Source organism: Oncorhynchus kisutch, linkage group LG1, assembly GCF_002021735.2.
Source record: "Oncorhynchus kisutch isolate 150728-3 linkage group LG1, Okis_V2, whole genome shotgun sequence".
Classification (NCBI taxonomy): domain Eukaryota; kingdom Metazoa; phylum Chordata; class Actinopteri; order Salmoniformes; family Salmonidae; genus Oncorhynchus; species Oncorhynchus kisutch.
This window is the reverse complement of record NC_034174.2, coordinates 8,716,081-8,729,431: the sequence shown is the minus strand read 5'-3', so window position 1 is coordinate 8,729,431 and position 13,351 is coordinate 8,716,081. Positions and strand designations below refer to the sequence as shown.

General features: G+C 43.2%; 1 protein-coding gene across 13 annotated transcripts in view; it reads left to right on the top strand.

The window, feature by feature from the left end:
- nckap1l (NCK associated protein 1 like) overlaps positions 1-13,351 on the top strand; it is a 59,571-nt gene that overhangs the window by 29,575 nt on the left and 16,645 nt on the right. For all 13 annotated transcript variants that reach the window (XR_004209623.1, XR_004209617.1, XR_004209645.1 and 10 more), the window contains exons 17-21: positions 1,634-1,766; positions 2,490-2,609; positions 3,211-3,350; positions 8,943-9,074; positions 11,653-11,871. Coding sequence is in view for 7 of the 13 variants with exons in the window: in XM_031822307.1 (XP_031678167.1) it covers positions 1,634-1,766; positions 2,490-2,609; positions 3,211-3,350; positions 8,943-9,074; positions 11,653-11,871 (744 nt within the window). In the remaining 6 variants the exon portion in view is untranslated. The remainder of the gene's footprint in view (positions 1-1,633; positions 1,767-2,489; positions 2,610-3,210; positions 3,351-8,942; positions 9,075-11,652; positions 11,872-13,351) is intronic.

Below are 13,351 nucleotides of genomic sequence, written 5' to 3'. Positions count from 1 at the left end.
CCCCAATAGGGTCTATGGTAGGGGTCCCCAATAGGGTCTATGGTAGGCGTCCCCAATAGGGTCTATGGTAGGGGTCCCCAATAGGGTCTATGGTAGGGGTCCCCAATAGGGTCTATGGTAGGGGTCCCCAATAGGGTCTATGGCAGGGGTCCCCAATAGGGTCTCTGGCAGGGGTCCCCAATAGGGTCTCTGGTAGGGGTCCCCAATAGGGTCTATGGCAGGGGTCCCCAATAGGGTCTATGGTAGGGGTCCCCAATAGGGTCTATGGCAGGGGTCCCCAATAGGGTCTATGGTAGGGGTCCCCAATAGGGTCTATGGTAGGGGTCCCCAATAGGGTCTATGGTAGGCGTCCCCAATAGGGTCTATGGTAGGGGTCCCCAATAGGGTCTATGGTAGGGGTCCCCAATAGGGTCTATGGCAGGGGTCCCCAATAGGGTCTATGGCAGGGGTCCCCAATAGGGTCTCTGGCAGGGGTCCCCAATAGGGTCTATGGTAGGGGTCCCCAATAGGGTCTATGGTAGGGGTCCCCAATAGGGTCTATGGCAGGGGTCCCCAATAGGGTCTATGGCAGGGGTCCCCAATAGGGTCTCTGGCAGGGGTCCCCAATAGGGTCTATGGTAGGGGTCCCCAATAGGGTCTATGGTAGGGGTCCCCAATAGGGTCTATGGCAGGCGTCCCCAATAGGGTCTATGGCAGGGGTCCCCAATTTACATTCAGCTGCGGGCCGATTACATTGGGATACGTTTACATATGCTTCTCTGTTTATGCATGAAAATACAGTACTTGGGAATATATTTCCTAAATTAAAATCACTTTGAGCTCATTACCTGGGGATTTTACAGTCTTCAATGTCCAAGAACATAAATGTGATATATACCATTTCAATATACTCTCTCTCTCTCTATATATATATATATACAAAAGTATGTGGACACCCCTTCAAATTGGAAGGCTTTTAAAAAAAGATTTCAAGGCTTTTTCTTTATTTTTACTATTTTCTACCTTGACAATAATAGTGAAGACATCAAAACTATGAAATAACACAAATGGAATCATGTAGTACTTTTGACTGGTAATGAGATATATAGGTGTGTGTGTGTGTGTGTGTGTGTGTGTGTGTGTGTGTATATATATATATATATATCATTTCAATATACACTCATATATATATATGCAAAAGTATGTGGACAGCCCTTCAAATTGGAGGATATATATATATGTGTATGTGTATATATATATATATATATATATAATCTCAGTACCAGTCAAATGTACTACATGATTCCAAATGTGTTATTTCATAGTTTTGATATATATATACACACACACAAATATCTCCCGCGGGCAGCCTTTTAGGGAACCCTGTTCTAGGGACTGGGGCCCACACATGTATTAAACGAACAGAACAACTCTTATCATTGATGAATTCAGTGGAAATATGTATGTCTTAAACCAACACGTTGGTCTAGCTCCGCCCCTAAAACATCGTCTGGGCCAATGAAGGCTGGAACTGATATATGTAATACCATTGTTGCATCCAAAATGGCACCCTGTTCCCTTCGTAGACCACATGGTGTGTGTGTGTGTGTTAACCCTTCCCTCCTAATGAAATATGACTGTGTTTGTAATCCAGCTTCTACCCGCGGGTGTTTGAGAAGATGTTCTCTCAGAGCAGCGAGGAGGTTTCTATGCAGCGCTACCTCATGTCTTTCCCTCTGGCCTGCTCCCACTTCAACCAGACTGTCCATCCGCTCTGTCCAGAAGAGGTCAGTACCCAGACACTATCGGAACCAAATCTACTATATACTACTGGAATAGGTTAAATCATATACTACTGGAATAGGTTAAATTAAATACTACTGGAATAGGTTAAATCATAAGTAGAATATATATATTCCACTTATGGTATATTTAAATATCAAGGTTATTTAAATTCAGCTGTACTATTTCATATATATATATACATATACATACATACATTCATACAGTGGGGAGAACAAGTATTTGATACACTGCTGATTTTGCAGGTTTTCCTACTTACAAAGCATGTAGAGGTCTGTAATTTTTATCATAGGTCCACTTCAATTGTGAGAGACAATATCTAAAACAAAAATCCAGGAAATCACATTGTATGATTTTTAAGTAATTCATTTGCATTTTATTGCATATATATATATATATATATAACTACCCAGAACAGGTTCATAGAAAAACTCCTGGCCCTAATTCTGAAAAATATCAAGGTTGATATTGATATTTTTCAGAATTAGGGCCAGGAGTTTTTCCATGAACATGTTCTGGGTAGTTTGACCCAGTGTTTCCAGGTATGGTCAGGATAAACTCCTGGCCCTAATAATTTAACCAGTGAGTAAAACATCTCCATCAACCAGAGAAACTCAAATACAAACTCTCTCTGAGTATCAGTGATTTAGTGTTGGGATAACTCTGTGTCTTGTATATTGTCTGTGTCTTGTCTTGTCTGTGTCTAGACGGAGGCTGTTGAGAAGAGGAGTCTGCGTCTGTGTGTGACCTTCCTGGAGGAGATTGCCAAACAGACCAGCTCCGTCATCTTAGAGATCTGTAGCGAACAGTGCAACCTCAATGACCAGGTGTGTGTGTGTGTGTGTGAGATATGCAACCTCAATGACCAGGTGTGTGTGTGTGTGTTCGAGATATGCAACCTCAATGACCAGGTGTGTGTGTGTGTGTGTGTGTGTGTGTGTGTGATATGCAACCTCGATGACCAGGAATCTGGGGGAAGTGTACAGGTCACACAACTAATTAACTATAAGACTGATGCAGTCAATCGACAGTATTTTTTAAATGATATTATAACACTCCTGTAGTCACTACAGACGCCCTATAAAGATTATAAACCAAATGGATCTGGGAGACTGTTCAATGGTCATTTCAATTCTAGATATCTAGCCATTGACAAAAACAAATCCCAGGTTGTAGCTTTAATGTAGGAGCGTGCCAGTTGGACGACTGAAGGCCAAGGATGACTCTTGAGGAAGGTGAAATGATGTAATGACAAAGTGTTGTTTTTCTCTCTGGTGGAAAACATTGTGAGGGTGTTTATTTTAATTTAGACTCCTGACGTGCTGAAGTATAGCAGACGAAGGTAAAGTCACTCACAATGCAATGTAGAATACACTTTAACTGAAAATGTTTATTCACTGTGGTCCTCTTAATCATGTTTCCTATTAGCTGTTGCCCAAACACTGTGGCCAGACCATAAGTGCAGCTCGCAACAAGAAGCAGAAGAAACAGACGCCGAAAAAAGGAGACGTGCAGAGAGAGAAACCTGGAACAGAGAGTCAGAGGAAGGACCGTGCCATCGTCACCAAGTCAGTGCTCTTTACCCTTCCTGTATTTCTCACATCAAATCTAAATGTTATTTTCACTGTGCTTCATAAACAACAGGTGTAGATTAACAGTGAAATGCTGACATCCCAACAATTTTTATTTATTTTATTTCACCTTTATTTAACCAGGTAGACTAGTTGAGAACACCTTTATTTAACCAGGTAGGCTAGTTGAGAACACCTTTATTTAACCAGGTAGACTAGTTGAGAACACCTTTATTTAACCAGGTAGGCTAGTTGAGAACACCTTTATTTAACCAGGTAGGCTAGTTGAGAACACCTTTATTTAACCAGGTAGGCAAGTTGAGAACAAGTTCTCATTTACAATTGCGACCTGGCCAAGATAAAGCAAAGCAGTTCGACAGATACAACGACACAGAGTTACACATGGAGTAAAAACAAACATACAGTCAATAATACAGTATAAACAAGTCTATATACAATGTGAGCAAATGAGGTGGGAAGGGAGGTAAAGGCAAAAAGGCCATGGTGGCAAAGTAAATAGAATATAGCAAGTAAAACACTGGAATGGTAGTTTTGCAATGGAAGAATGTGCAAAATAGAAATAAAAATAATGGGGTGCAAAGGAGCTAAATAAATAAATAAATAAAATGAAATACAGTTGGGAAAGAGGTAGTTGTTTGGGCTAAATTATAGGTGGGCTATGTACAGGTGCAGTAATCTGTGAGCTACATGGACAGTAATCTGTGAGCTACATGGACAGTAATCTGTGAGCTACATGGACAGTAATCTGTGAGCTACATGGACAGTAATCTGTGAGTACGCAGAGAAAATAATAGACAAACAGAACACATGTAATAAATAGACAATAAGTTACAATAACAGATCAATGTATCAATGTAATCAATCAAATGTATTTGTCACATACACATTGGTTAGCAGATGTTAATGCGAGTGTAGCGAAATGCTTGTGCTTCTAGTTCCGACAATGCAGTAATAACCAACGAGTAATCTAACCTAAACAATTCCAAAATGACTACCTTATAGACACAAGTGTAAAGGGATAAAGAATATGTACATAAAGATATATGAATGAGTGATGGTACAGAGCGGCATAGGCAAGATGCGGTAGATGGTATCGAGTACAGTATATACATATGAGATGAGTAATGTAGGGTATGTAAACAAAGTGGCATAGTTTAAAGTAGCTAGTGATACATGTATTACATAAAGATGCAGTAGATGATATAGAGTACAGTACATAGAGTACAGTACTGAGTCCATGTGCAGGACTATGAGGTAATTGAGGTAGATATGTGCATATAGGGATAAAGTGACAAGGCAACAGGATGTATTAATAACAGTAACAGTAGTGTATGTGACTATCATCCCCTTTTGTTTTTACACTGCTGCTACTCGCTGTTTATTAACTATTGCATTGTCCCTTTACCCCTACCGACATGTACAAATGACCTCGACTAACCTGTACCCCCCACACACTGACTCGGTACTGGTACCCCCTGTATATAGCCTCATTATTGTATTGTCCCTTTACCCCTACCGACATGTACAAATGACCTCGACTAACCTGTACCCCCCACACACTGACTCTGTACTGGTACCCCCTGTATATAGCCTCCACACTGACTCGCTACTGGTACCCCCTGTATATAGCCTCCACACTGACTCTGTACTGGTACCCCCTGTATATAGCCTCCACACTGACTCGGTACTGGTACCCCCCTGTATATAGCCTCATTATTGTATTGTCCCTTTACCCCTACCTCCATGTACAAATGACCTCGACTAACCTGTACCCCCCACACACTGACTCGGTACTGGTACCCCCTGTATATAGCCTCCACACTGACTTGGTACTGGTACCCCCCTGTATATAGCCTCCACACTGACTCTGTACTGGTACCCCCCTGTATATAGCCTCCACACTGACTCTGTACTGGTACCCCCCTGTATATAGCCTCATTATTGTATTGTACCTTTACCCCTACCTTCATGTACAAATGACCTCGACTAACCTGTACCCCCCACACACTGACTCGGTACTGGTACCCCCTGTATATAGCCTCCACACTGACTCGGTACTGGTACCCCCTGTATATAGACTCCACACTGACTCTGTACTGGTACCCCCTGTATATAGCCTCCACATTGACTCTGTACCAGTACCCCCTGTATATAGCCTCCACATTGACTCTGTACCGGTACCCCCTGTATATAGCCTCCACATTGACTCTGTACCAGTACCCCCTGTATATAGCCTCCACACTGACTCTGTACTGGTACCCCCTGTATATAGCCTCCCACACTGACTCGGTACCGGTACCCCCTGTATATAGCCTCGTTATTGTATTGTTACTTTTTAGTCCACCTGTCCCGTTTTATTCATTATTCTTTTCATTCATCCATCTATTCATCCCTCTATTCATCCATCCTTCTTTTCATCCATCCATCATCCCTCCATCATCCCTCTATTTTAAGTACCTTGGCATCATACTTGATTCCAACCTCTCTTTTAAAAAGCATGTGAAAAAGGTAATTCAAATAACCAAATTCAACCTAGCTAATTTCCGATTTATACGAAATTGTTTGACTACAGAGGTAGCAAAACTGTACTTCAAATCTATGATACTCCCCCACTTAACATACTGCTTGACTAGTTGGGCCCAAGCTTGCTGTACAACATTAAAACCTATTCAGTCTGTCTACAAACAGGCTCTCAAAGTGCTTGATAGGAAGCCCAATAGCCATCATCATTGTCACATCCTTAGAAAGCATGAGCTCTTGAGTTGGGAAAATCTTGTGCAATACACCGACGTATGTCTTGTATTCAAGATCCTCAATGGCCTGGCTCCCCCTCCACTCAATATTTTTGTTAAACAGAAAACCCAGACATATGGCAGCAGATCCACAAGGTCTGCCATGAGAGGTGACTGTATAGTTCCCCTAAGGAAAAGCACCTTTAGTAAATCTGCATTCTCTGTGAGAGCTTCCCATGTCTGGAATACACTGCCATCAGACACACATAACTGCACCACATATCACACTTTCACAAAATGCTTGAAGACATGGCTAAAGGTCAATCAGATTTGTGAACATGGTCCCTAGCTGTGTGTTGCCACTCTCCATGTTGTCTGTTGTCTGTAGCTTGTGAGGTGTGGAAACACTTTGTTGCTTTTATGAATTTTGTCTTGCTGCTTTTTGTTTTATGCTGCTCTGTCTGTATGCTACATCTTGCTTGTCCTATGTTGCTCTGTCTGTATGCTATGTCTTGCTTGTTCTATGTTGCTCTGTCTGTATGCTACGTCTTGCTTGTCCTATGTTGCTATGTCTTGCTTGTTCTATGTTGCTATTGTCTATATTGTAATTGTTTTTAATAACCTGCCCAGGGACTGCAGTTGAAAATTAGCCGGTTGGCTAAAACCGGCACTTTTACTGAAATGTTGATTAATGTGCACTGTCCCTGTAAAAATAAAATAAACTCAAACTCAAACTCAAATTCATCCATCCTTCTTTTCATTCATCCATCCATCATCCCTCTATTCATCCATCATCCTTTTCATTCATCCATTCCTTCTTCACCCCACTCTTCCATTCCGTTTGACCTCCATTCATCTCTCCTCCAAATTGAATAATGTTCGGTTAAATCACTCATTTCGGGAACTACCACTATGCAGCGAAAAGTCTCCTCTGACATTTTAAGTGTTTTGTCGATTGATTGGATATTTCATGGGTTTTAATTTTTAAAGAAAAGTAGACTAACAATTTCTAAAGTCTCATTTACATTTACCAATGTAACAGTATAACTTTAGACCGTCCCCTCGCCCATACCCGGGCGCGAACCAGGGACCCTCTGCACACATCAACAACTGACACTCACGAAGCATTACTCATCGCTTCACAAAAGCCGCGGCCCTTGCAGAGCAAAGGGGGAACCACTACTTCAAGGTCTCAGAGCGAGTGACGTCACCGATTGAAACGCTATTTAGCGCGCACCACCGCTAACTAAGCTAGCCGTTTCACATCCGTTACATCAGAACCACCTCTAACTAAGCTAGCCGTTTCACATCCGTTACATCAGAACCACCTCTAACTAAGCTAGCCGTTTCACATCCGTTACATCAGAACCACCTCTAACTAAGCTAGCGTTTCACATCCGTTACATCAGAACCACCTCTAACTAAGCTAGCGTTTCACATCCGTTACATCAGAACCACCGCTAACTAAGCTAGCCGTTTCACATCCGTTACATCAGAACCACCGCTAACTAAGCTAGCCGTTTCACATCCGTTACACTCACCCCCCTTTTGACCTCCTCCTTTTCCGCAGCAACCAGTGATCCGGGTCAACAGCATCAATGTAACAGTATAACTTTAGACCGTCCCCTCGCCCATACCTGGGCTCGAACAAGGGACCCTCTGCACACCTCAACAACAGTCACCCACGAAGCATCATTACCCATCGCTCCACAAAAGCCGCTCTCTCTATTTAAGTTAACAAAAGAATAAAGACATTGCAAATGACATATGTGGAATTAGTAAATGGACAAAAAGGGGCCTCCCTTGATGGTCTGGCTCCCCGGATTTTACATCCAGCTTGAATATGGGTTGTATTTACAATGGCGTGTGTTCTTCACTGGTTGCCCTTTTCTTGTGGCAACAGGTCACACATCTTGCTGCTGTGATGGCACACTGTGGTATTTGAGAGTTTATCAAAATTGGGTTTGTTTTCAAATGATTTGTGTGTCTCTCTGGTCATACATTTGGCAGGAAGGTTAGGAAGTGGAGCTCAGTTTCCACCTCATTTTGCGTCCTTTCTCTACAGCAAGGCTATGCTCACTGAGTCTGTACATAGTCAAAGCTTTCCTTAAGTTTGGGTCAGTCACAGTGGTCAGGTACTCTGCCACTGTGGACTCTCTGTTTAGGGTCAAATAGCATTCTAGTTTGCTCTGTTTTTTTGTTAATTCTTTCCAATGTGTTAAGTAGTTATCTTTTTGTTTTCTCATGATTTGGTTGGGTCTAATTGTGCTGCTGTCCTGGGGCTCTGTGGGGTCTGTTTGTGTTTGTGAACAGAGCCCCAGGACCAGCTTGCTTAGGGGACTCTTGTCCAGGTTCATCTCTCTGTAGGTGATGGTTTTGTTATGGAAGGTTTGGGAATCGCTTCCTTTTAGGTGGTTGTAGAATTTAACATCTCTTTACTGGATCTTGATCATTAGTGGGTATCGGCCTCATTCTGCTCTGCATGCATTATTTGGTGTTTTACGTTGTACACTGAGGATATTTTTGCAGAGACTCCATTTGGTGTTTGTCCCATTTTGTGAATTCTTGGTTGGTGAGCGGACCCCAGACCTCACAACCATAAAGGGAAATGGTTTCTATAACTGCTTCAAGTATTTTTAGCCAGATCCTAATTGGTATGTCGAATTTCTCTCTCTCTTTCTCTCTTGCTCTCTCGCTCTCTTGCTCTCTCGCTCTCTCTCTCTCTCTCGCTCTCTCTCTCTGTCTCTCTCTCCTCTCTCTCTCTCTCTCTCTCTGTCGCTCTCTCTCATCTCTCTCTCTCTCTCTCTCTCTCTCTCCCTTTCTCTTTCTCTTCCAGTATGGACAAGCTGCATCTGACTCTGACTGAGCTGTGCTCCTCATTCAGTGGGAGCAGTGACTTCACAGTGTTCAACCACATCGTCACTCCTGCAGAGTTCCTCATATCTCACTTGGAGACACGCCTCACCAAGTACGCCACGCACCTTTTGCCTATAACATGATCTCTGTCTTAATATCTATTGCTTTGTAATATTAGATTGTTTAATCCTTTTCTCCACCTAAATCTCAATTTCTCTGTTTTAAGCAAAACATGAGACCGTTTATAATGCAGAGAAGATTTGTATTGTATTTTCATTTAACATTTATTTAACTAGGCACGTCAGTGGAGAACAAATTCTTATTTACAATGACCTCCTGCAGAGACGGGCTGGGATTAAAAAATATAGGCCAAAATACATCACAACGAGAGAGACAACACTATATAAAGATAGACCTAAGACAACAACACAGCAAGGTAGCAACACATGACAACACAGCATGGTAGCAACACAACATGGTAGCAACACAACATGACAACATGGTAGCACCACAACAACAACATGGTAGCAACTCAACATGGCAACACAACATGGTAGCAACACAACATGACAACAACATGGTAGCAGCACAACATGACAACAACATGGGTAGCAACACAACATGACAACAACATGGTAGCAACACAACATGGCAACACAACATGGTAGCAACACAACACCAACAACATGGTAGCAACACAACATGACAACAACATGGGTAGCAACACAACATGACAACAACATGGTAGCAACACAACATGACAACAACATGGGTAGCAACACAACATGACAACAACATGGTAGCAACACAACATGACAACAACATGGTAGCAACGCAACACAACATGACAACAACATGGTAGCAACACAACATGACAACAACACAGGTAGCAACACAACATGACAACAACACGGGTAGCAACACAACATGACAACAACATGGTAGCAACACAACATGACAACACGGGTAGCAACACAACATGACAACACGGGTAGCAACACAACATGACAACAACACGGGTAGCAACACAACATGACAACAACACGGGTAGCAACACAACATGACAACAACACGGGTAGCAACACAACATGACAACAACACGGGCAGCAACACAACATGACAACAACATGGGTAGCAACACAACATGACAACAACATGGGTAGCAACACAACATGACAACAACACGGGTAGCAACACAACATGACAACACAGGTAGCAACACAACATGACAACACGGGTAGCAACACAACATGACAACAACACGGGTAGCAACACAACATGACAACAACACGGGTAGCAACACAACATGACAACAACACGGGTAGCAACACAACATGACAACAACACGGGCAGCAACACAACATGACAACAACATGGGTAGCAACACAACATGACAACAACATGGGTAGCAACACAACATGACAACAACACGGGTAGCAACACAACATGACAACACAGGTAGCAACACAACATGACAACACGGGTAGCAACACAACATGACAACATCATGGGTAGAAACACAACATGACAACACGGGTAGCAACACAACATGACAACAACATGGTAGCAACCCAACATGACAACACGGGTAGCAACACAACATGACAACAACATGGTAGCAAGACAACATGACACCAACATGGTAGCAAGACAACATGACAACAACACGGGTAGCGGCACATGACAACAACATGGGTAGCAACACAACATGACAACACGGGTAGCAACACAACATGACAACAACATGGTAGCAACCCAACATGACAACAACATGGTAGCAACACAACATGACAACAACATGGTAGCAAGACAACATGACAACAACACGGGTAGCGGCACATGACAACAACACGGGTAGCAACACAACATGACAACACAGGTAGCAACACAACATGACAACAACATGGTAGCAACCCAACATGACAACACGGGTAGCAACACAACATGACAACAACATGGTAGCAAGACAACATGACACCAACATGGTAGCAAGACAACATGACAACAACATGGTAGCAAGACAACAACATGGTAGCAAGACAACATGACCTCAACACGGGTAGCGGCACATGACAACAACATGGGTAGCAACACAACATGACAACAACACGGGTAGCAACACAACATGACAACAACATGGGTAGCAACACAACATGACAACAACATGGTAGCAACACAACATGACAACAACATGGTAGCAACACAAAATGACAACATGGCAGATACTTTACTGAACTATATATTAAAGAGTTCAGGAGTTCAGACAATTATAGCTACAGTAGGTTGCTATTTCAAAATTAACCAAGCATGCACCATAATGATCTGTGTACATGTTCTGCTTCCGTTTCAGCACAGTGTAATTGATCAATTAATTAAATATTGCGCGGGGGGGGGGGGGGGGGTTGAGGAGAGGGATAGATAGAGACAGAGAGTGTAAAGTTTACAGTTAATTTTGATTGTTTATTTCACTTTTATATATTATCTACCTCACTTGCTTTGGCAATGTTAACAAATGTTTCCCATGCCAATAAAGCCCCTTGAAAAGAGACAGAGACCGAGAGAGACAGAATAATCATTACATGGTTCGTTGAGCCTGACTGTTATTCATTCAGCCTGCCATGCCATGTAGCCCTGTCTGATTCCATGACGTTAGTTTGTGTGTCTGTGTGTGTGTGTGTGTAATGTTCCAGGATCATCGTGAGAATGGCCCATTACAACCAGACCACCCAGGAAATAGGACGTCCGTCTGACCTCCTGGCCGGGATTCGGGCCTACACAGCCAGCCTGCACACCCTGTCACGCTACCTCAGTCTGGACGTCACTAGGCTGGTCAAGAATGTCCTACTGCAGCAGACGCAGCCACTGGACTCATACGGAGGACAGACCATCACCACGCTGTATACCAACTGGTAACGTGATACCAGCAGCAGTCCTCCAATTACTATTTCATGTCCCACTCCCACTATTACCAGAAATAAACTCAGCAAAAAAAAGAAACGTCCTCTCACTGTCAACTGGGTTTTATTTTCAGCAAACTAAACATGTCTAAAATATTTGTATGAACATAACAAGACTCAACAACTGAGACATAAACTGAACAAGTTCCACAGACATGTGATTAACAGAAATTGAATATTGAGTCCCTGAACAAAGGAAGGGGGTTAAAATCAAAAGTAACAGTCAGTATCTGGTGTGGCCACCAGCTGCATTAAGTACTGCAGTGCAACTCCTCCTCATGGACTGCACCAGATTTTCCAGTTCTTGCTGTGAGATGTTACCTCACTCTTCCACCAAGGCACCTGCAAGTTCCTGGTCATTTCTGGGGGGAATGGCCCTAGCCCTCACCCTCCGATTAAACAGGTCCCAGACGTGCTCAATGGGATTGAGATCCGAGCTCTTAGCTGGCCATGGCAGAACACTGACATTCCTGCCTTTTAGGAAATCTCGCACAGAACGAGCAGTATGGCTGGTGGCATTGTCATGCTGGAGGTTCATGTCAGGATGAACCTGCAGGAAGGGTACCACATGAGGGAGGAGGATGTCTTCCCTGTAACGCACAGCGTTGAGATTGCCTGCAATGACAACAAGTTCAGACCGATGATGGTGTGACACACCGCCCCAGACCATGACGGACCCTCCACCTCCAATCGATTCCGCTCCAGAGTACAGGCCTCGGTGTAACGCTCATTCATTCAACTATAAACACGAATCTGACCATCACCGGTGAGACAAAACCTCAACTCGTCAGTGAAGAGCACTTTTTGCCAATTCTGTCTGGTCCAGCAACAGTGGGTTTGTGTCCATAGGTGACGTTTGTTGCCCGGTGATGTCTGGTGAGGACACGCCTTCCTACAACAGGCCTACAGCCCTCAGTCGGCCTCTCTCAGTCTATTGCGAACAGTCTGAACTGTTCATTCCTGGTGTAATTCGGGCAGTTTTTGTTGCCATCCTGTACCTGTCCCACAGGTATGATGTTCAGATGTACCAATCCTGTGCAGGTGTTGTTACAAGTGGTCTGCCACTGTGAGGACGATCAGCTGTCCGTCCTGTAGCGCTGTCTTAGGCATCTCACAGTACGGACATTGCACCCTGGGCATCTTTCTTTTGGTGTTTTTCAGAGTCAGTAGAAAGGCCTCCTTAGTGTCCTAAGTTTTCATAACTGTGACCTTCATTGCCTACTGTCTGTAAACTGTTAGTGTCTTAACGACCGTTCCACAGGTGCATGTTCATTAATAGTTTATGGTTCATTGAACAAGCAGCATGGGAAACAGTGTTTAAACCCTTTACAATGAAGAGCTGTGAAGTTATTTACATTTTTACGAATGATCTTTGAAAGACCGGGTCCTGAAAAAGGGACATTTCTTTTTTTTGCTGAGTTTAGGATTTGAA